This window comes from Capra hircus, chromosome 10 (genome assembly GCF_001704415.2).
Source record: "Capra hircus breed San Clemente chromosome 10, ASM170441v1, whole genome shotgun sequence".
Taxonomy (NCBI): Eukaryota; Metazoa; Chordata; class Mammalia; order Artiodactyla; family Bovidae; genus Capra; species Capra hircus.
Window position 1 is genome coordinate 81,390,291 of NC_030817.1, and position 17,239 is coordinate 81,407,529.

General features: G+C 37.3%; 1 protein-coding gene across 8 annotated transcripts in view; it reads right to left on the bottom strand.

The window, feature by feature from the left end:
- Positions 1-17,239, bottom strand: part of NEO1 (neogenin 1) — a 234,435-nt gene that overhangs the window by 86,896 nt on the left and 130,300 nt on the right. For all 8 annotated transcript variants that reach the window (XM_018054673.1, XM_018054667.1, XM_018054669.1 and 5 more), the window contains exons 6-7: positions 13,702-13,856; positions 11,882-12,002 (exon numbers count right to left, since the gene is read on the bottom strand). In XM_018054673.1, coding sequence (XP_017910162.1) covers positions 11,882-12,002; positions 13,702-13,856 — 276 coding nt within the window. The remainder of the gene's footprint in view (positions 1-11,881; positions 12,003-13,701; positions 13,857-17,239) is intronic.

A 17,239-nucleotide genomic window follows, 5' to 3' on the forward strand; every position in this document is an offset into this window, starting at 1 on the left:
TCTTTAGATTTTACCAGTCCTACTCCTCATATATAATCACAATTAACAGATTCTTGTGTAGATTTTTAAAACTTTCTTACACCACCACCATAACCTATCTATTGGGGCTTCCCTGGCAGCTCAGTGGAAAAGAATCCCACTGCATGTGGAATTGATGTGGGTTCAATTCCTGGGTGGGGAAGATCCCCTGGAGAAGGAAATGGCAACATACTGCAGTATTCTTGCCTGGAGAATGCCAAGGACAGAGGAGTCTGGCAGGCTACTGCCCACAGGGTTGTAAGAGTCACACATGACTTAGCAACTAAACCACCACCACCACACATATAAGCGTACATAAACCCAAAGCCTTCTCTCCTACCACTTCCACAAATCTTTTCTGCAACTTGCTTTACTGGTAATATAACTTGAGTATTTCCCCATATCTACCTTATTTACCTTATACAGATCTACATTATTAACAGGTATCTGGTATTACATTATATTCATGTATTTATTAATAATCAGCCTCCTTATTGGCTGCACGATTGGATGGGATTGTTTGTCACTCAGTCGTGTCCAACTCTTTGCGACCCCATAGACTATAGTCCACCAGGCTCCTCCGTCCATGGCAAGAATACTGGAGTGGGTTGCCATTTACTTCTCCAGGGAATCTTCCCAACCCTGGGATCGAACCCAGGTCTCCCATATTGCAGGCGGACACTTTAACCTCTGAGCTATCAGGGAAGCCCAAGATTTATGCTAGTCTAACACAAATACATAGATAGCATATTCAAAAGCAGAGACATTACTTTGCCAACAAAGGTCCGTCTAGTCAAAGGTCCATCTAGTCAAGGCTATGTTTTTTCCAGTGGTCATGTATGGATGTGAGAACTGGAAAGCTGAGCGCCGAAGAATTGATGCTTTTGAACTGTGGTGTTGGAGAAGACTCTTGAGAGTCCCTTGGAATGCAAGGAGATCCAACCAGTCCATTCTGAAGGAGATCGGTCCTGGGTGTTCTTTGGAAGGAATGATGGGCTAAAGCTGAAACTCCAATACTTTGGCCACCTCATGTGAAGAGTTGACTCATTGGAAAAGACTCTGATGCTGGGAGGGATTGGGGGCAGGAGGAGAAAGGGACGACAGGATGAGATGGCTGGATGGCATCACCAACTCGATGGACATGAGTTTGGGTGAACTCCAGGAGTTGGTGATGGACAGGGAGGCCTGGCATGCTGCAATTCATGGGGTCGCAAAGAGTCCGACTAAGTGATTGAACTGAACTGAACATAAATATCTTTAAATATTTAGTAACTATTTCCCAAAGACAAATTATAAAGAGGATTATATGATGAAAGGGTATGTCAATTCTAAATTATTATTAAATTGCACTTCAAAAATTTATATTGTCATCAAGAATGCAAAACACTAGCCTCTTCACACTCAAGTCTGATGAGAATAGAGAAGTTAAAACAAAAAAGGTAAACCTTTAAGTACTGACATGTACATAAAATACTATTTGGTAAAGTCACAAAAAATGATTTCATATCTGCAAATAAAAAGATATAAAGCTTTTACATGAATGTGTGTGTATCTATATACATACACACACACACATATACATATATATATAGAGAGAGAAGATTACTGTAATGCTCAGGTCCCAACTTGCACAGCCCATTAGAAAGGCCTCTGTCTATCCTATTTAAAGTAACTCTCAATATACCCTCAATAACTCTTAATCAGAGCATTCTTTTTATTTTCCTTAAGTACACACAAGGCTGAATTAATTTCGTTTATTTATTTGCTTAAGGTCTGTCTCTGTTAATACACCAGAAGCACTATGAGGGCAAAAAATCATATCTGCTTGTTGATTATTTAATCCCCACCATGTAGTGCAATGCATATAAAATTTTATATCATATACAGAATTCTGTTCAACAAATATTTACTGAATGAATAAACACATATACAGTGTCTGTTAACAAGGGCTATCTCTAGAAAGTGAGACTGGGGAAGGATGAAAAGAAAAGTCCATTTGCTTTTATTTCAGTCAATTATGCATTCTAAGTTGTGATCATGAACATGTATTATGTTCATCTACTTTCACGCCAAGCTTAGTTTTATTTCAAATATCTTGCAATCTGGTCACACAGATCTTTTCTCTTATTTTACAAATTTTAATGATATAACTGAATATTGAATGGATTTTCGTTGTCTCTTAAAAAAAAATCCTCAAAATTTGCTTCATGAAGTTAGCCTTTTATATCACTTTGATTTGCTTTAATGACAACTGGATTCCCATTCAATAGTTTTGCCTTTGCATACTCTTTCAAATTACTACTACCTTAGAGTACTTACTGGAGAAGGCAATGGCGCCCCACTCCAGTACTCTTGCCTGGAAAATCACATTGGTGGAGGAGCCTGGAAGGCCACAGTCCATGGGGTTGCTGAGGGTCGGACACAACTGAGCGACTTCACTTTCACTTTTCATTTTCATGCATTGGAGAAGGAAATGGCAATCCACTCCAGTGTTCTTGCCTGGAGAATCCCAGGGACGGGGGAGCCTGGTGGGCTGCCATCTATGGGGTCACACAGAGTCAGACACGACGGAAGTGACTTAGCAGCAGCAGCAGCAGACAGAAAAGGTGTCTTGAAAAGCACCTTATATTTAATGCATCTATTTCTAAAACTGCATTTAATAGATTATTTGAGTGATGCAGGACCTCAGATCATTTAATTCCTTAACTATATATAAAATTTAAAAATCACAGAATTTCAGTACCTGATCCAATCACTCAGCAATTTAATGCCAGATAAGAACCAGATCCCAGGAATTGACATTAGATGCATTTTCAATATTAGAAAGCTCCTAGACATGGAATTCATGTTAAGAAGTCAAATTTCAACATAGCTATCTTGAGTTTAGAGTTTTCTTAAAGTTATAATTACTAGTTGTTGCTGTTGTTTAGTCACTAAGTTGTGTCCAACTCTTTTGTGATCCCATGGACAGCAGCCCTCCAGGCTCCTCTGTCCATGGGATTTTCCAGGCCACTAATACTGGAGTGGGTTGCCATTTCCTTCTCCAGGGGATTTTCCTGACCCATGGATCAAACCCATGTCTCCTACATTGGCAGGCAGAATCTTAACCACTGAGCCACTAGGGAAGCCCATAATTACTACTACAAAAAAAGCAAAAAACTAACTGGAATTTATCTTTTAATTAAAATCAACACCAAACTATTATACATTCTAGTGCATCAGATTTAAAATATTCCACTAATGACTAACAACTTCCTGCTATCTAGCCAACTTTTAATCATGCCAGGTCATGAGTCACTTATTCCAGAACTTCTACTATTCAATATTTACCTCAGATACAAAATGGAATTTTTTACAAATGCTTCTGTTAAAAAAAAAAAGTAAAATTCAGTATGTATCCTTATCTCCCATGGCCATAATATCCTAGAAGTCATTTAATGAGTTGGTAAAGTATGAACTTCCTTTACCAAAAACAAGTTCACATTACTCCCTTTTCATCAATCCACCTTCCCTTACTGGAACTAAAAAACTGCCAATTATCAGACTTGACATGAATGAATGTACAGAGAAAAATTACATTTGTGTTTTTACATTTTAGCCTTACATGATAGTTTTGGAATCTATTTTTAAATTCCAACTGACAGGAAGAAAGGGTAATAAAAAGTTAACAGACAAAAACACATATTACCTCGTTTCTTACTACTCATACTTGCAATAATTTATATGCTAATACTTTAAAAATAATTCAAACATGATTATAAAACATAAAGTATATTAGCATAAAATGCAATAATTTGAACTAGCAGCAAATAATACTGCCGTGTTAAATAGTTTTAAAGCCACAATCTTCTAAAATCAAGAAATACTGTTCCTAAAATGCATGTGTTAACACTAAAAATTACATTTTAAATGTTTAATATTAAGGAAGTATGTTTGACATGTAACTCAGAGAAACAACAGAATAGTATGGTGGTTGCCAGGGGTTGAGGGATGGAAGAAATGGGGAGATGCTAGGAGATGGGGAAATGGGGAGAAGTCCAAGAGTATAAACTTCTAGTTTAAGAGTTGCAAGTTCTAGGGATGTAATGTACAACATGTTGGCTATAGTTAACAATTCTGTAGTGGATACTTGAAAGTTGCTATGAATGTTGAACTTTAATGTTCGCACCATAACAACAAAAGGATGTGTTAACTAACCTTATTGGTGGTAAACATTTTGCTATATATATATATATATATATGCATCAAATCATCACATTGCACACTCAGTGTTCACCTTAAACTTACACAATGTTTTATATGTTAATTATGTCTCAATAAAGCTGCAGGGGTGGAAAGGAAGTATGTTTGAGACATACTCATTCTCAAATAATACTTCCCAATTTGATTAGAAACTTGTTTCCTAGTGTTGTTGCACAGATGTTTCATATATTTTAACTATAATTATGAAGTTTCATTTAATGTTCATAGGTGATAATTTACTTAAAAATCATGCTATCCAATTATATCACAGCCCAACTGTGCGTGCTTGAAAGTACCTTCCTGCATCCAAGCACTAGCCAACAGCTTGATGGTCAGGATTTACAGCTACATACTTCCAAGGAGAATTGGAAAATTCCTTTTACAAAAATAAGACTTTGTGTCAAAGACACTCAAATACTTTCAGTTCAGTTCAGTCGCTCAGCCGTGTCCGACTCTTTGCAACCCCATGAATTGCAGCACGCCAGGCCTCCCTGTCCATCACCAACTACCAGAGTTCACTCAAACTCACATCCACCGAGTAGGTGATGCCATCCAGCCATCTCAACCTCTGTAGTCCTCTTCTCCTCCTGCCCTCAATCCCTCCCAGCATCAGAGTCTTTTCCTATGAGTCAACTCTTCGCATGAGGTGGCCAAAGTACTGGAGTTTCAGCTTTAGCATCATTTCTTCCAAAGAACACTGAGGGCTGATCTCCTTTAGAATGGACTGGTTGGATCCTCTTGCATTCGAAGGGACTCTCAAGAGACTTCTCCAACACCACAGTTCAAAAGCATCAATTCTTCGGCGCTCAGCTTTCTTCATAGTCCAATTCTCACATCCATACGTGACCACTGGAAAAACCATAGCCTTGACTAGATGGACCTTTGTTGGCAAAGTAATGTCTCTGCTTTTGAATATGCTGTCTAGGTTGGTCACGTTACTTTTAAACAAGGTATGGGAAGATAAGCACCATCACAACAAGTTTCCACTTTCCATAATTTACTCCCTGGTGTTTCTAGTGCCTAAGTGTCTCAGAGGTAGCAGTGACGATGTGCTAGCAGACTCTGCAGTTCATAGATCTCCATCACAGGTCCTCCTCGGAATTAGTCACCATTGTGCATCTTCTAGTTATCTACATACCAAGTCTGACTTTTTTCTCTTGTCCTTCAATCCTCAACCTCCTGCCCCTCTTCTGCTTTTCCCTACCTACCCAAATTTCTTTAAATTTAAAAAATTTCAAGTGACACAGACTTCCACTGACCCTCACAAACTATCAGGGTTAAAAGATACGTTATCAGAGTAGAATGCCTGGCAAGTTTGTTTTTTTAAAGGGCGAGAGAGTTATGTTTTAGGTTTTGTGGGACATATGGTCTCAGTCTAAACTGCTCACTTCTGCCATTATAGAGTCAAAATTTTTTACAGACTGGACAGACAATCTGTGAACAAATGTCTGTGGCTGTGTCCAATAAAACTTTATACACAAAACCAGGAGGCTGGCTGCATATGGCCCGCGGGCCACTATTTGCCAACTTTAATCTTGTCCATCCTCCTTTGAATACCTCTACAACGATGATTCCCAAATTGCACCTTTTAAGATATCAATGGGTCTACTTAAAAAAAAAAAAAAATCATGGCCAAATAGATTTGGGAAATACTATATATATGAACTGAACCTGTACTGGAGAAGGAAATGGCAACCCACTCCAGTGCTCTTGCCTTGAGAATCCCAGGGACGGGGGAGCCTGGTTGGCTGTCACACAGAGTCGGACACGACTGAAGTGACTTAGCAGCAGCAGCATATATGCTCATGGAGATTCACAATGCTATGAACACAAAGGGAAAAGTTCCAAGTGGGTCAGACTCTACCCTTCTCCTGCAGGCTACTTGAGTTTCTGGTCCTTGTTCCACTAAATCAAAGGATATCAATGAGGTTTATCAGAATTTGCTGTTTACTTCCTGCCACACAGCCCAGCTCTCTTGTGAAGGGCATTATTTGCAATTCTTAACTGCTATCCATGATGTTTTTGGTAAAGTTCTCAAAATTATGTATTTGGTATCTTTTCTAAACCGCAGCACTGACTGAAAGATGGCTTTGCTATTAATTAAAAAAAAAAAAACTTACTAATTATAAAAGTAATATAGAGCTATTTTAGAAGACTGAGAAAATATCACTACCTAAAGATAACCACTGTTAACATTTTGGTGTGGGAATGTCTAAATGTGTAACATATTAATCTTTTCAACTAAATTTAGATTATTTGATATATATTATTTCGTACTTTACCATTTGACCAAGATTTTCCTGGTATTAGTAAAGACTGTTCAAAGACATGGTTTTTAATGGCCAAATAACTTTTCCATCATAAGTTTGTATACTATACTTATTTTAACTATTTCCTCTATTTTGGGATATGCACGTCATTTCCTAACTCTTTTCTCTGTATCCCTACCTTTTTCTCTTTTAATTACTAGTGCTGATATTAATAGTTCTTGTCCTAATCTCTGATTCCTTCCTTAAAGAAAAATCCTAAAACAACAATTAAAGGGTTGAGTCAGTAATTTTTAAGATAATTGTCCAAATGGATTTAGTAAATGATGTAACAATTTACATTTTCACTGAGGGTGAAAGCCACAAACATAATCACCCTAACCAGTCATAATAAATGAACATTATAGTGAATGTTCATTAAAATATATAAAATCTTTATTAGGTAAAAATGGCATATCACCAAAAGTGATTTAATTTTATATCTTCAAGTGAGGTGAAACATTTGTCATGTTTAGAAACTATCTTTCTTTGCCATATTGTGAATTATATGCTTATGCTAGTCTCTTTATCATACCCATTTGTGAGCATTCCTGTTACATTCACAACACTCAGTTCAGTTCAGTCACTCAGTTGTGTCTGACTCTTTGCAACCCCATGAACCGCAGCATACCAGGCCTCCCTGTCCATCACCAACTCTCGGAGTTTACCCAAACTTGTGTCCATTGAGTCAGTGATACCATCCACCCAAATTTCTGTAATTCTTATATTCTTCCCTAGCTTGTCCTCTTTAGTTAAAGTATTTCTCATATTTTACATGTAGCTTACAGTTTTATGTACGCTTCACATTTCTTAAAGTGAAGTCGCTCAGTTGCGTCTGACTCTTTGTGACCCCATGGACTGCAGCCCACCAGGCTCCTCCATCCATGGAATTTTCTAGGCAAGAGTACTGGAGTGGGTTGCCACTTCCTTCTCCAGGGGATCTGCCTGCCACATTGCAGGCAGACGCTTTACCGTCTGAGCCACTTTACATATAAAACATTTAAATTTTTATATCCTGAGACACCAAATTTTTCCATCTGTATTCTTTCAATTCTTTTATAAGTTAAATTATGATAGATTAGAATCTAAATGCTTATTAACTGGTGAATGAATTAACAAATCCTGGTGTACTGTAAATGGTAAGACTCTATCATCTTTCAACATTTTAATGGATTTAATTTAAATTTTAACTCTATTTCATTGATATAAGGTAAATGTATAGTTTAATTCTTTCCAAATCACTAACAAATTGTTTATGCCATATAATGTATTATCCTTCAACCTACACTGATTTTATATTTTACTTTTTCATACATTCAAGAATTGTGAAGTGTTATTTTTTCTATATAAGTTCCCTTTCCTAGATTCTTTTAGACTACCATATTTTTAAAATGATATACATAAGCTTGAGATTAGAGAGAAGTGTTTTAAAAATCAGCAGGATAGATGCAGGTTCTATTAGAAATAACTTAAGTAACTGGAACTGGTAAGAAGGAAAAACCAGTAAGGGGATAAATCCTATCTTTAAGTAGATAACATAAGACATTGAGGTGTAAGTCCACAGAAAATAGTGGTGGTTTAAGGCAGAAATACGAATGAGCTCCTGACCATTAAATATATTTGTTACTTGGTGATAAGGTCATGGTTGGGGAAGGTGGGATTTTCAGTTGTTCTAATACAATTTTGGCTAAGATCAAGTATAATATGGGTGCTTCTCAGGTGGCAAAATGGTAAAGAATCCACCTGCCAAGCAGAGGACATGGGTTCAATCCCTGGGTTGGGAAGATTCCCTGGAGGAGAGCATGCAACTCACTGCAGTATTCTTGCCTGGGGGAATCCCATGGACAGAGGAGCCTGTGGGCTACAGAGAGTCAGAGACAACTCAGCAACTGAGCACACAATATAGCCTCAGTATTAGATAGGCCTGGTGCCTCTTCTTTCCATGGCAGCCAGAATCTGCTTTGTATTTGTGTTGGTCTTTAGTGATAGTTCCCTATTCTTCTTTCAGTAATAAAGACCTCTCCTAGCTATTGGTGTAGGATCATAGGGCCCAAAGCAGTTTTATGCACTTCTTTCAGAGGTAAAGGGTTTTCTCTTCTACCCTTCCACAGCAGCAGTGGGTCTTTGCTTGTGTCCTACGGACTAGACATTCCTCCCCCAAAAAGCTGAGTAGCTTTGCTTCTAATGTCCTTCCAGTAATTTATGAAGTAAGTTTTTCTGCCCCTGCCCTACTTGTTGGAGGCTTAAGGGAGTCTGAGTAAATGGGAGGGGCTTTGTACCTGTCTCTTAGCATCCACAGATCACCTCCTTCACCTTTACTCCACCAAAATGACTTTTTTCGAGTTCTCTACCTTGTCCCCAGTCTTAACACTGAACATCCTCTGAAGCCCCAGGGAAATATATTTGCAGGCAAGTGTGAACACCCCTTTTATCTGAGGCCCCCAGTGATTCCAAACGAGGCCATACTTAGTCTTCAAAATTCTGTTAAAATTTTAGTTAATTTCTTCTTATGCATTTCTATGGCAGCCATCTCTTTCTCTCGTGTTCTACCAAAGGTGAAACAATTCATGACCCGTTCTTTGGGACAGGAGGGTTGTCTAATTCTTTGCAATTTAGGTTACTTGGTTTTTTCGCAAGTTCAGCTCTCTGATGGGCTCAAAGAAATTATGGTTTTGTAGATGATCCAGCTTTTGATCATAGGTGAGGGTGGTACGTTCTAAGTACATTCTTTACAGCTTGAGTAGAAGTTTCCTTCCACTTTGATTAAATTTCTTCTTCTATTTTTGTAAAGGCATGATCATTTTTTCAGTCGCCCAAATAAAACCTTAGAAGTATACTTGATTTCTCTATAATAATGTTTTACATCCAGTCAGTTGATAAAGTCTGAATTAGATACTACCATCTCTTTATTAGGATTCTATTTCTCTAGTACAAGTACTTATTATTTCCTCATGGCCTTATAACAATATTTTTTCGGCCACTGTCTTCTAATTAAATCTGACTTTATCATTAGATTCCCTTACTACAGAATTGCTTTGATTGTTTATAACTAACGCCATAGTTAATCTGATCCTGTTCTGCCTCAACACGCCACCTTTTTATAGGAACAGATACTCTAATTATTCTGTTTCCATACTGAGCCAGGTCCTCTTTTTAACATCTGGTCCTATCATCTGAAGTCTATTACAAAGGGAACACGTTACATGAAAAACCTCCCTGTTCACACAGAATTCCTCTCTCCTAAACTGTATGCTCCCTTATTGGAATTATTATGGACTGGGTATTCAAGTCATGCACATCTCTCACATCCCTTACCATATCAAAAACTTCAGAAAGGCAGAGATAAGATTTTATAAACTGTTATAATCTCTTTTTGTTTTCCACAGAAATATTTATCTCACAAATTAAAATACCAAAAATAATAACAAGACATTTACTCTCCTTCTTGGAATCCATGCATCCTTAATGTATACCTGACAAGGTCACTAAAAATTTTCAGTAGCTCACAAAATGTCTGTTTTTGAAAGCTTTTTTCAAAAAGAATCAAACAGAGATCAGTTCAGTTCAGCTGCTCAGTCATGTCTGACTCTTTGCGACTCCATGGGCTACAGCACGCCAGGCTTCCCTGTTCATCACCAACCCCTGGAACTTGCTCAAACTCATGTCTATTGAGTTGGTGATGCCATCCAACCATCTCATCCTCTGTTGTCCCCATCTCAAAACAGTATATAAAAATCCTATATGCTATTTGAGTGAAAAGCCAGAGTAGATGCCATCTTTGCCAATGAGCTTTACTGACCACAATGGAACCTGGACTTAAATTTGACTCAGATATCAAATCAGATGTCTAAAGCAGCTCTTCCTTATGCATCCTTGAGAAATGCACAAAATGAAAAATACTTTTCCTGCTAAAACAAATCGTATACCCAACAGTTACCCTTATCAAGTTCACATAAAAGTGTCATCCAACAATTCAACTTCTAATAATTTAGTATGAGAAAATAATCATATAAGGAAGTTTAGCATAGCCTTGTTCATCATAGTAAAAAACAGGAAACAATTTAAATATTAACCAATAGGGAATTGTTTATATAAAACAAAGTGCATATATATATTCAACAATGAAAAATGTTTATGCAGATCTATATTCAATGATATGGAAACATGTCCAAAGCATGCTGTTGCAAGAAAACAGGTTACAAAACCATATACACATCTATGCATGCTTATACCCAGTACTCGTAGATGGCAGGGATTAAAGCATGTGCCTGTAATCAATTTACTATTTAAGCTCCACATTCATAATTTATTGCCTGCTCTGCAAAAATGAAGCTGAGCCCTTTACATTATTTCTCCTTTTTCCAGCTGACATGTGTTAAAACCTTATCAGTACCGAGTGCTGGTAAGTAGCTTCCTTCAGTACTCCAGCTCTGCTGGTGTATTCTTTTTTTTTTTAAGCAGAATGCCTTCACTGAGACATCTCCTTGTGAACAACTTTTCCTCAGCACACTAGACAGCAGGCTTTTAGCAAGCTTCTGTGGGACGGGAGCATGGCTATTTCTCCATCACCCATTACATCATGGCCACATCCTCTCCAACACGGTCTGGATCAGCCAGGAGAGAGGCCTCTTCCTGAACATTCTCAGACCTTTGGGTTGTGGCTGCTCCTATGTCTGCCATTCTTTTATAGTCATTAGAATTCTTTTTACTTCTTATTAGCCAATTCCTTGGTACTTCAATCCCCTGTTATAGTTAACAGATTTTTACTAAACAATATTCAATTTTTTAATTTGGTTTTAAGTGAAATTACTTTGCGGTTTCCCTAGAACTGACCCTGACTGATACAAAATGAGTTTTTTCTCCCCTTTGTACTTCTCAATGTTGTCTGAATTTTTAGTAAGTATTTTTTGGGTGTGTGAAAATCAGAAAAGGCAAGTAAATTTTTACTTTGGAAAAATTAAAGAAAAATTTACTGCAAAACAAACATTAAAGTTTTTCTACTTTAACAGATTAGAAATATATTTGTAAGATTAAATAAGATTAAATCTGAAGAGTATCCATTTATTGCGTAAGACTATAAATGTTCAGTTTTTCTTTTCTTAATACCAATTTCTTTGCAACATTATCCAAAACTGTGTTTCTCACTTAAAAAAATAATTTAGACGGCTATTTTTTCTCTCTTAGTTATGTCATATATTAGCCTTTATAAACAGTTTATTAATCACTAGGTATCCTGGAGTGATAGGTCCTGTGATAGGTATGAGCTCTTCACACACAGTCAGTCTCTCTCATCTTACTAATTCAGCCCCTCTTACCATGTTCAAGAATTATCAGCTGGGCTCCAGCTTGTGCATTTCCAACATCATTTTCAGTAATGCATTGATAGAACCCTTCATCTGATTTCACCAGACCCAAAACTTGAAGATTATGTTCCTTCTGAGGAAGAAAGAAATAAAATTTTATGATTCAACTCATGAACATTAGTTCAGATCTCAAGGATATGCTCTTTCTGGAGAGAAAAAAAACAAGTACAATTATATGATTCATATACTGAATATTATTTACCTATGAACATGTTGACTCAATTTTAATGACAAGGTACTGACTTAACTGACTAGAAAAGGAAGCACTATCATCAATTAAGAATTCAATCCTTATAGAAAGGCATGTCTGCAGTGTATGCAAACTTATACCTTTGCTTGGTGGAATATCTGGCAGGCAACACTGTCACCATAGTGAAAGTCTGAATTTGTGAATTCAAGGCACTTTCTTAAAATTATTTCTAATATCTATCATTATAACATATTAGAACCCCCCCTATATAAAAGTTTTACTTTACTAGCATGTGAGATGAGTGCAACTGTGTGGTAGTTTGAGCATTCTTTGGCATTGCCTTTCTTTGGGATCGGAACGAAAACTGACCTTTTCTAGTCCTGAGGCCATGGGGTCGCAGAGTCGGACACGCCTGAGTGACTGAACTGAACTGCCATAAAGGTTTTTCTTAAACTATCAAGTACCATATGAATGTCAACTATTATTATTGCTATTGATATAATATAACATAAGTTTAAGATTTTTTATAATAGGATGAAAATAATGATAAAGAGTAAAATGCTAAGTTAACCGTAACATACTGCTTTTTAATTAGGATTAAATACTTGTGAATTACTTTTTTGTAACATTATGCATTTTAAAAATAGAAACTGTATTCCTATGAAGAATGAATTACTTATGTGAGAAATTTGTAATTAAACATTAAGTCTTTAACAACTATAATTACTTCTGATTATGTCTATGAATGTCATACATGCATCTTAAGATATATCACTTATTTAAAACCTAGATAATGCTATTATAAGGATATTAGATAATGATAATAGTAACAGTAGATAATATTTACTAAAGTGGAAGTTAAAGTCGCTCAGTTGTGTCCGACTTTTTGTGATCCCAGGACTATACAGTCCATGGAATTCTCTAGGACAGAATATTGGAGTGGGTAGCCGGTCCCTTCTCCAGGGGATCTTCCCAACCCAGGGATTGAACCCAGGTCTCCTGCATTGCAAGTGGATTCTTCACCAGCATTTACTATATATCTATGGAGTAAAAAGCAGAAATGGCTAAGTCTTCTTAATAGATTAAGGCTAATTAATTACTTTTGCTTTACTTTTTAAAAGAATCTTTAAGTCTATTTTCACAACTGCCCAACACTGGGTATACTTATTTTGAAGGGCCTGAGTATCAGTATAACAAGGACAGATTTCTGCTCCTTGACTAAAGAGCTATTAAGACAACTGGGACATGTGAATACACACACAGGATAATCATTACCCAGAAGGTGGTGCAGGCTGTATTTACAAATGCTAGTATGTCTGAGTTGGAGGACTACACTGTTGATCAGGGAACGGGAATTTCAGGCTGAGTTCAAACACTGGTTTCCTCTGTGATCGTATGTGAGCTACCAAAACATTTCTGGGCTAGGTTTCTCATCAGCCAATGAAAAGATTATATTCTAAGTGAATTTTTCTATGTTCACCATAATATACCAGTTCATGTATTATGGATAACAGATCTGTTGGTGACTCCATTTAAAGAGACTTAAAGGTTTCAGAGCTAAGTTTCTTTGAAAGATACTTACTACAATCTTAAAGTAATCACTTGGGATAACCATATCCCCATTCTTGACCCACTTCACAGTTGGAGTTGGCTTTCCAGTGACTTCACATTCAAACACGATATCCATAGATTCATGAGCATATATGTTAGTAGGCTGCTTCAGGAATTCAGGTTGGGCTTTAAAATAGAAAGGAAATTAAGATATTAATAAAAGTAAAAACAGTTATTTGTATTTCAAGCAATTAAAAAGTCATAGAATTATAAAGTTTTTAATTATTTGAGACTTTCACATGTTTTAGAAAAACGTATCATATATTTTTAAACATATGTTAGGAACATATGTTTAAAAATTGATATTCTGGTCTACTTAACTGGCAGAATAATTATAATGATAATTCTGAGTTTCTCTGTTGAGAAATATTTACTAAGTTGACTGTACTGAAAAACTGGAAAGTTCTAAGCTGTCTTTAAAAATGAATATGAAAGTCTATTTCCTTAAGATTTAAACCATTTTGGAAGAGCCACGATTACAATTCAAAAAGAGTTGATAAAACTGACATTATCTTCCTTTTCAGTCAGATTGATGAGTAACCCACCCTCCAAAGAAATACAAATGTCACATTCAGTTCAGTTCAGTTGCTCAGTTGTGTCCAACTCTTTGCAACCCCATGGACTGCAGTATGCCAGGCTTCCCTGTCCATCACCAGCTCCCGGAGCTTACTCAAACTCATTTCCATTGAGTCGGTGATGCCATCCAACCACCTCATCCTCTGTCGTTCCCTTATTCTCCTGCTTTCAATCTTTCCCAGAATTAGGGTCTTTTTCAAGGAGTCAGTTCTTCACATCAGGTGGCCAAAGTATTGGAGTTTCAGCTTCAGCATCAGTCCTTCCAATGAATATTCAGGAATGATTTCCTTTACGATTGACGGGTTTGATCTTGCTATCCAAGGGACCCTCAAGAGTCTTATCCAACACCACAGTTCAAAAGCATCAATTCTTCAGCACTCAGCTTTCTTCACAGTCCAACTCTCACATCCATATATGACTGCTGGAAAAACCACAGCTTTGACTAGATGGACCTTTGTTGGCAAAATAATGTCTCTGCTTTTTAATATGCTGTCTCGGTTGGTCAAAACTTTTCTTCCAAGAAGCAAGTATCTTTTAATTTCATGGCTGAAGTCACCATCTGCAGTGATTTTAGAGCCCCAAAAATAAAGTCTCTCACTGTTTCCACTGTTTCCTCATCTATTTGCCATGAAGTGATGGGACCAGATGCCGTGATCTTAGTTTCTGAATGCTGAGTTTTAACCCAGATTTTTCCCTCTCCTCTTTCACTTTCATCAAGAGGTTCCTTAGTTCTTCTTCACTTTCTGCCGTAAGAGTGGTGTCATCTGAGTATCTGAGGTTATTGATATTTCTCCCAGCAATCTCAATTCCAGTTTGTGCTTCATCCAGCCTGGCATTTCACATGATGTACTCTGCATATAAGTCAAATAAGCAGGGTAACAATATACAGCCTTGACGTACTCATTTCCCAATTTGGAACCAGTCTGCTATTCCATGTCTGGTTCTAACTGTTGCTTCTTGACCTGCATATAGATTTCTCAGGAGGCAGGTAAGGTGGTCTGGTATTCCCATCTCTTTAAGAATTTTCCACAGTTTGTTGTGATCCAAACAGTCAAAGGCTTTGGTGTAGTCAATAAAGCAGAAGTAGATGTTTTTCTCTAATGTCACATTAGAGGCCTTAAATAGTTCCCTCACTGCAACACACACACTTCCATTAGTAACACTCTTCATTACATAAAATGGTTTTTAAGGGTGGGAGGTAGAGACAGAATCTTTGGGGACAAGTTAGATATATCTGGAAAAGCTCGATAATTCCAGTATCTCCCTTTCCCCTTAACCCAAAGTTGTAAATTATTGGCTTAAAAAGAACAAGATTCAAGTAAGATTTTGAATTTAAAGGGTCAAAGTAGATCTAGTCCAGCTTCCTACATAATGTTGTAATTTCCTATTCCTACAACACACATGACAAGTGGAACTTACAAACTTGTTTGAAGTTCCAAATGACAAGGAATTCCCTATATCAAATAATGACAACAGCAGCATTAAAGAAAAAAAAAAAAAACAAACAGCTGGGCTAAAATGTGCTCAGCCTGCTGGAATTCCGATTGTGACTGGGGTGAATTTGCAGCAATTTAACACCTTAATAACACTGAGTGTTCCTTTCTATGAACATGGTTTCTCACTCCATTATTGAGACCTCTGGTTTCTCTCATCAATGTTTTATATATTTCAATATACAAATTTTGTTCACACTTTGTTATGTGTATCCCTAAGTATTTCAAAAACTTTGATGCTACTGTAAGTGGCACATACTTTTTTTTTTTTTTAGTTTCTAATTGTTCACTTAGTATTGAGAGATGAAATTGATCTATGCTATTGACCTTTTATCCCATGGTTATGCCTAACATATTCATTAGTTTCAGCAGCTTTTTATAGATAATTCTGGGATTATCTATATAGGCCATGTTGCCTGTGAATAGAGACAGTTTTATTTATTTCTTTCTGATCTTCTTTCCTCTTTTTTCATTTTTTTAATCTACTGCACTGACTAGATAGGTTCAGCTCCTGGGAAGAAGTCAGAGACTAGCATTATAATTTGAGTAAATGAAGAGTAAGAGTATAGAGAGCAGGCAGAATCCCAAGTAAGCAGTAGAAGCCAAGGAAGGTAAGAATGTATATAATATTAAGAAGTAACATAGTAACACAGTCAAGAAAATAAAGTCTGCACAACTAGATGAAGTCAGGGAAACCTATTAATAGTGAATTTAACTCTTTTCAAACATTGGTTATTGTTGTTGTTCAGTAGTCCAGTGGTGTCTGACTATTTGTGACCCCATGGACTGCAGCACACCAGGCCTCCCTGTCCTTCACCACCTCCCGGAGTCTGCCCAAGTTCATTTTCATTGCATCAGTGATGCTGTCCAGCCATCTCATCCTCTGACACCCTCTTCTCCTTCTGCCCTCAATAATTCCCAGCATCAGGGACTTTTCCAGTCAGTCGTCTGTTTGCATCCGTTCAGTTCAGTTGCTCAGTCATGTCCGACACTTTACAACCCCATGGACGGCAGCACGCCAGGCTTACCTGTCCATCACCAACTCCTGGAGCTTGCTCAAACTCATGTCCATTGAGTCGGTGATGCCATCCACCTATCTCATCCTCTGTTGTCCCGTTCTCCTCCTGCCTTCAATCTTTCCCAGCATCAGGGTCTCTTCCAAGGAGTCAGTTCTCCACATCAGGTGACCAAAGTATTGGAGTTTCAGCTTCAGCATCTGAACTTCCAATGAATATTCAGGAATGATTTCCTTTACAATTGACTGGTTTGATCTCCTTGCAGTCCAAGGGACTCTCAAGAGTCTTCTCCAACACCACAGTTCAAAAGCATCAATTCTTCAGCACTCAGTTTTCTTTATAGTCCAACTCTCACATCCATATATGACTGCTAGAAAAACCACAGCTTTGACTAGACAGACCTTTGTTGGCAAAGTAATGTCTC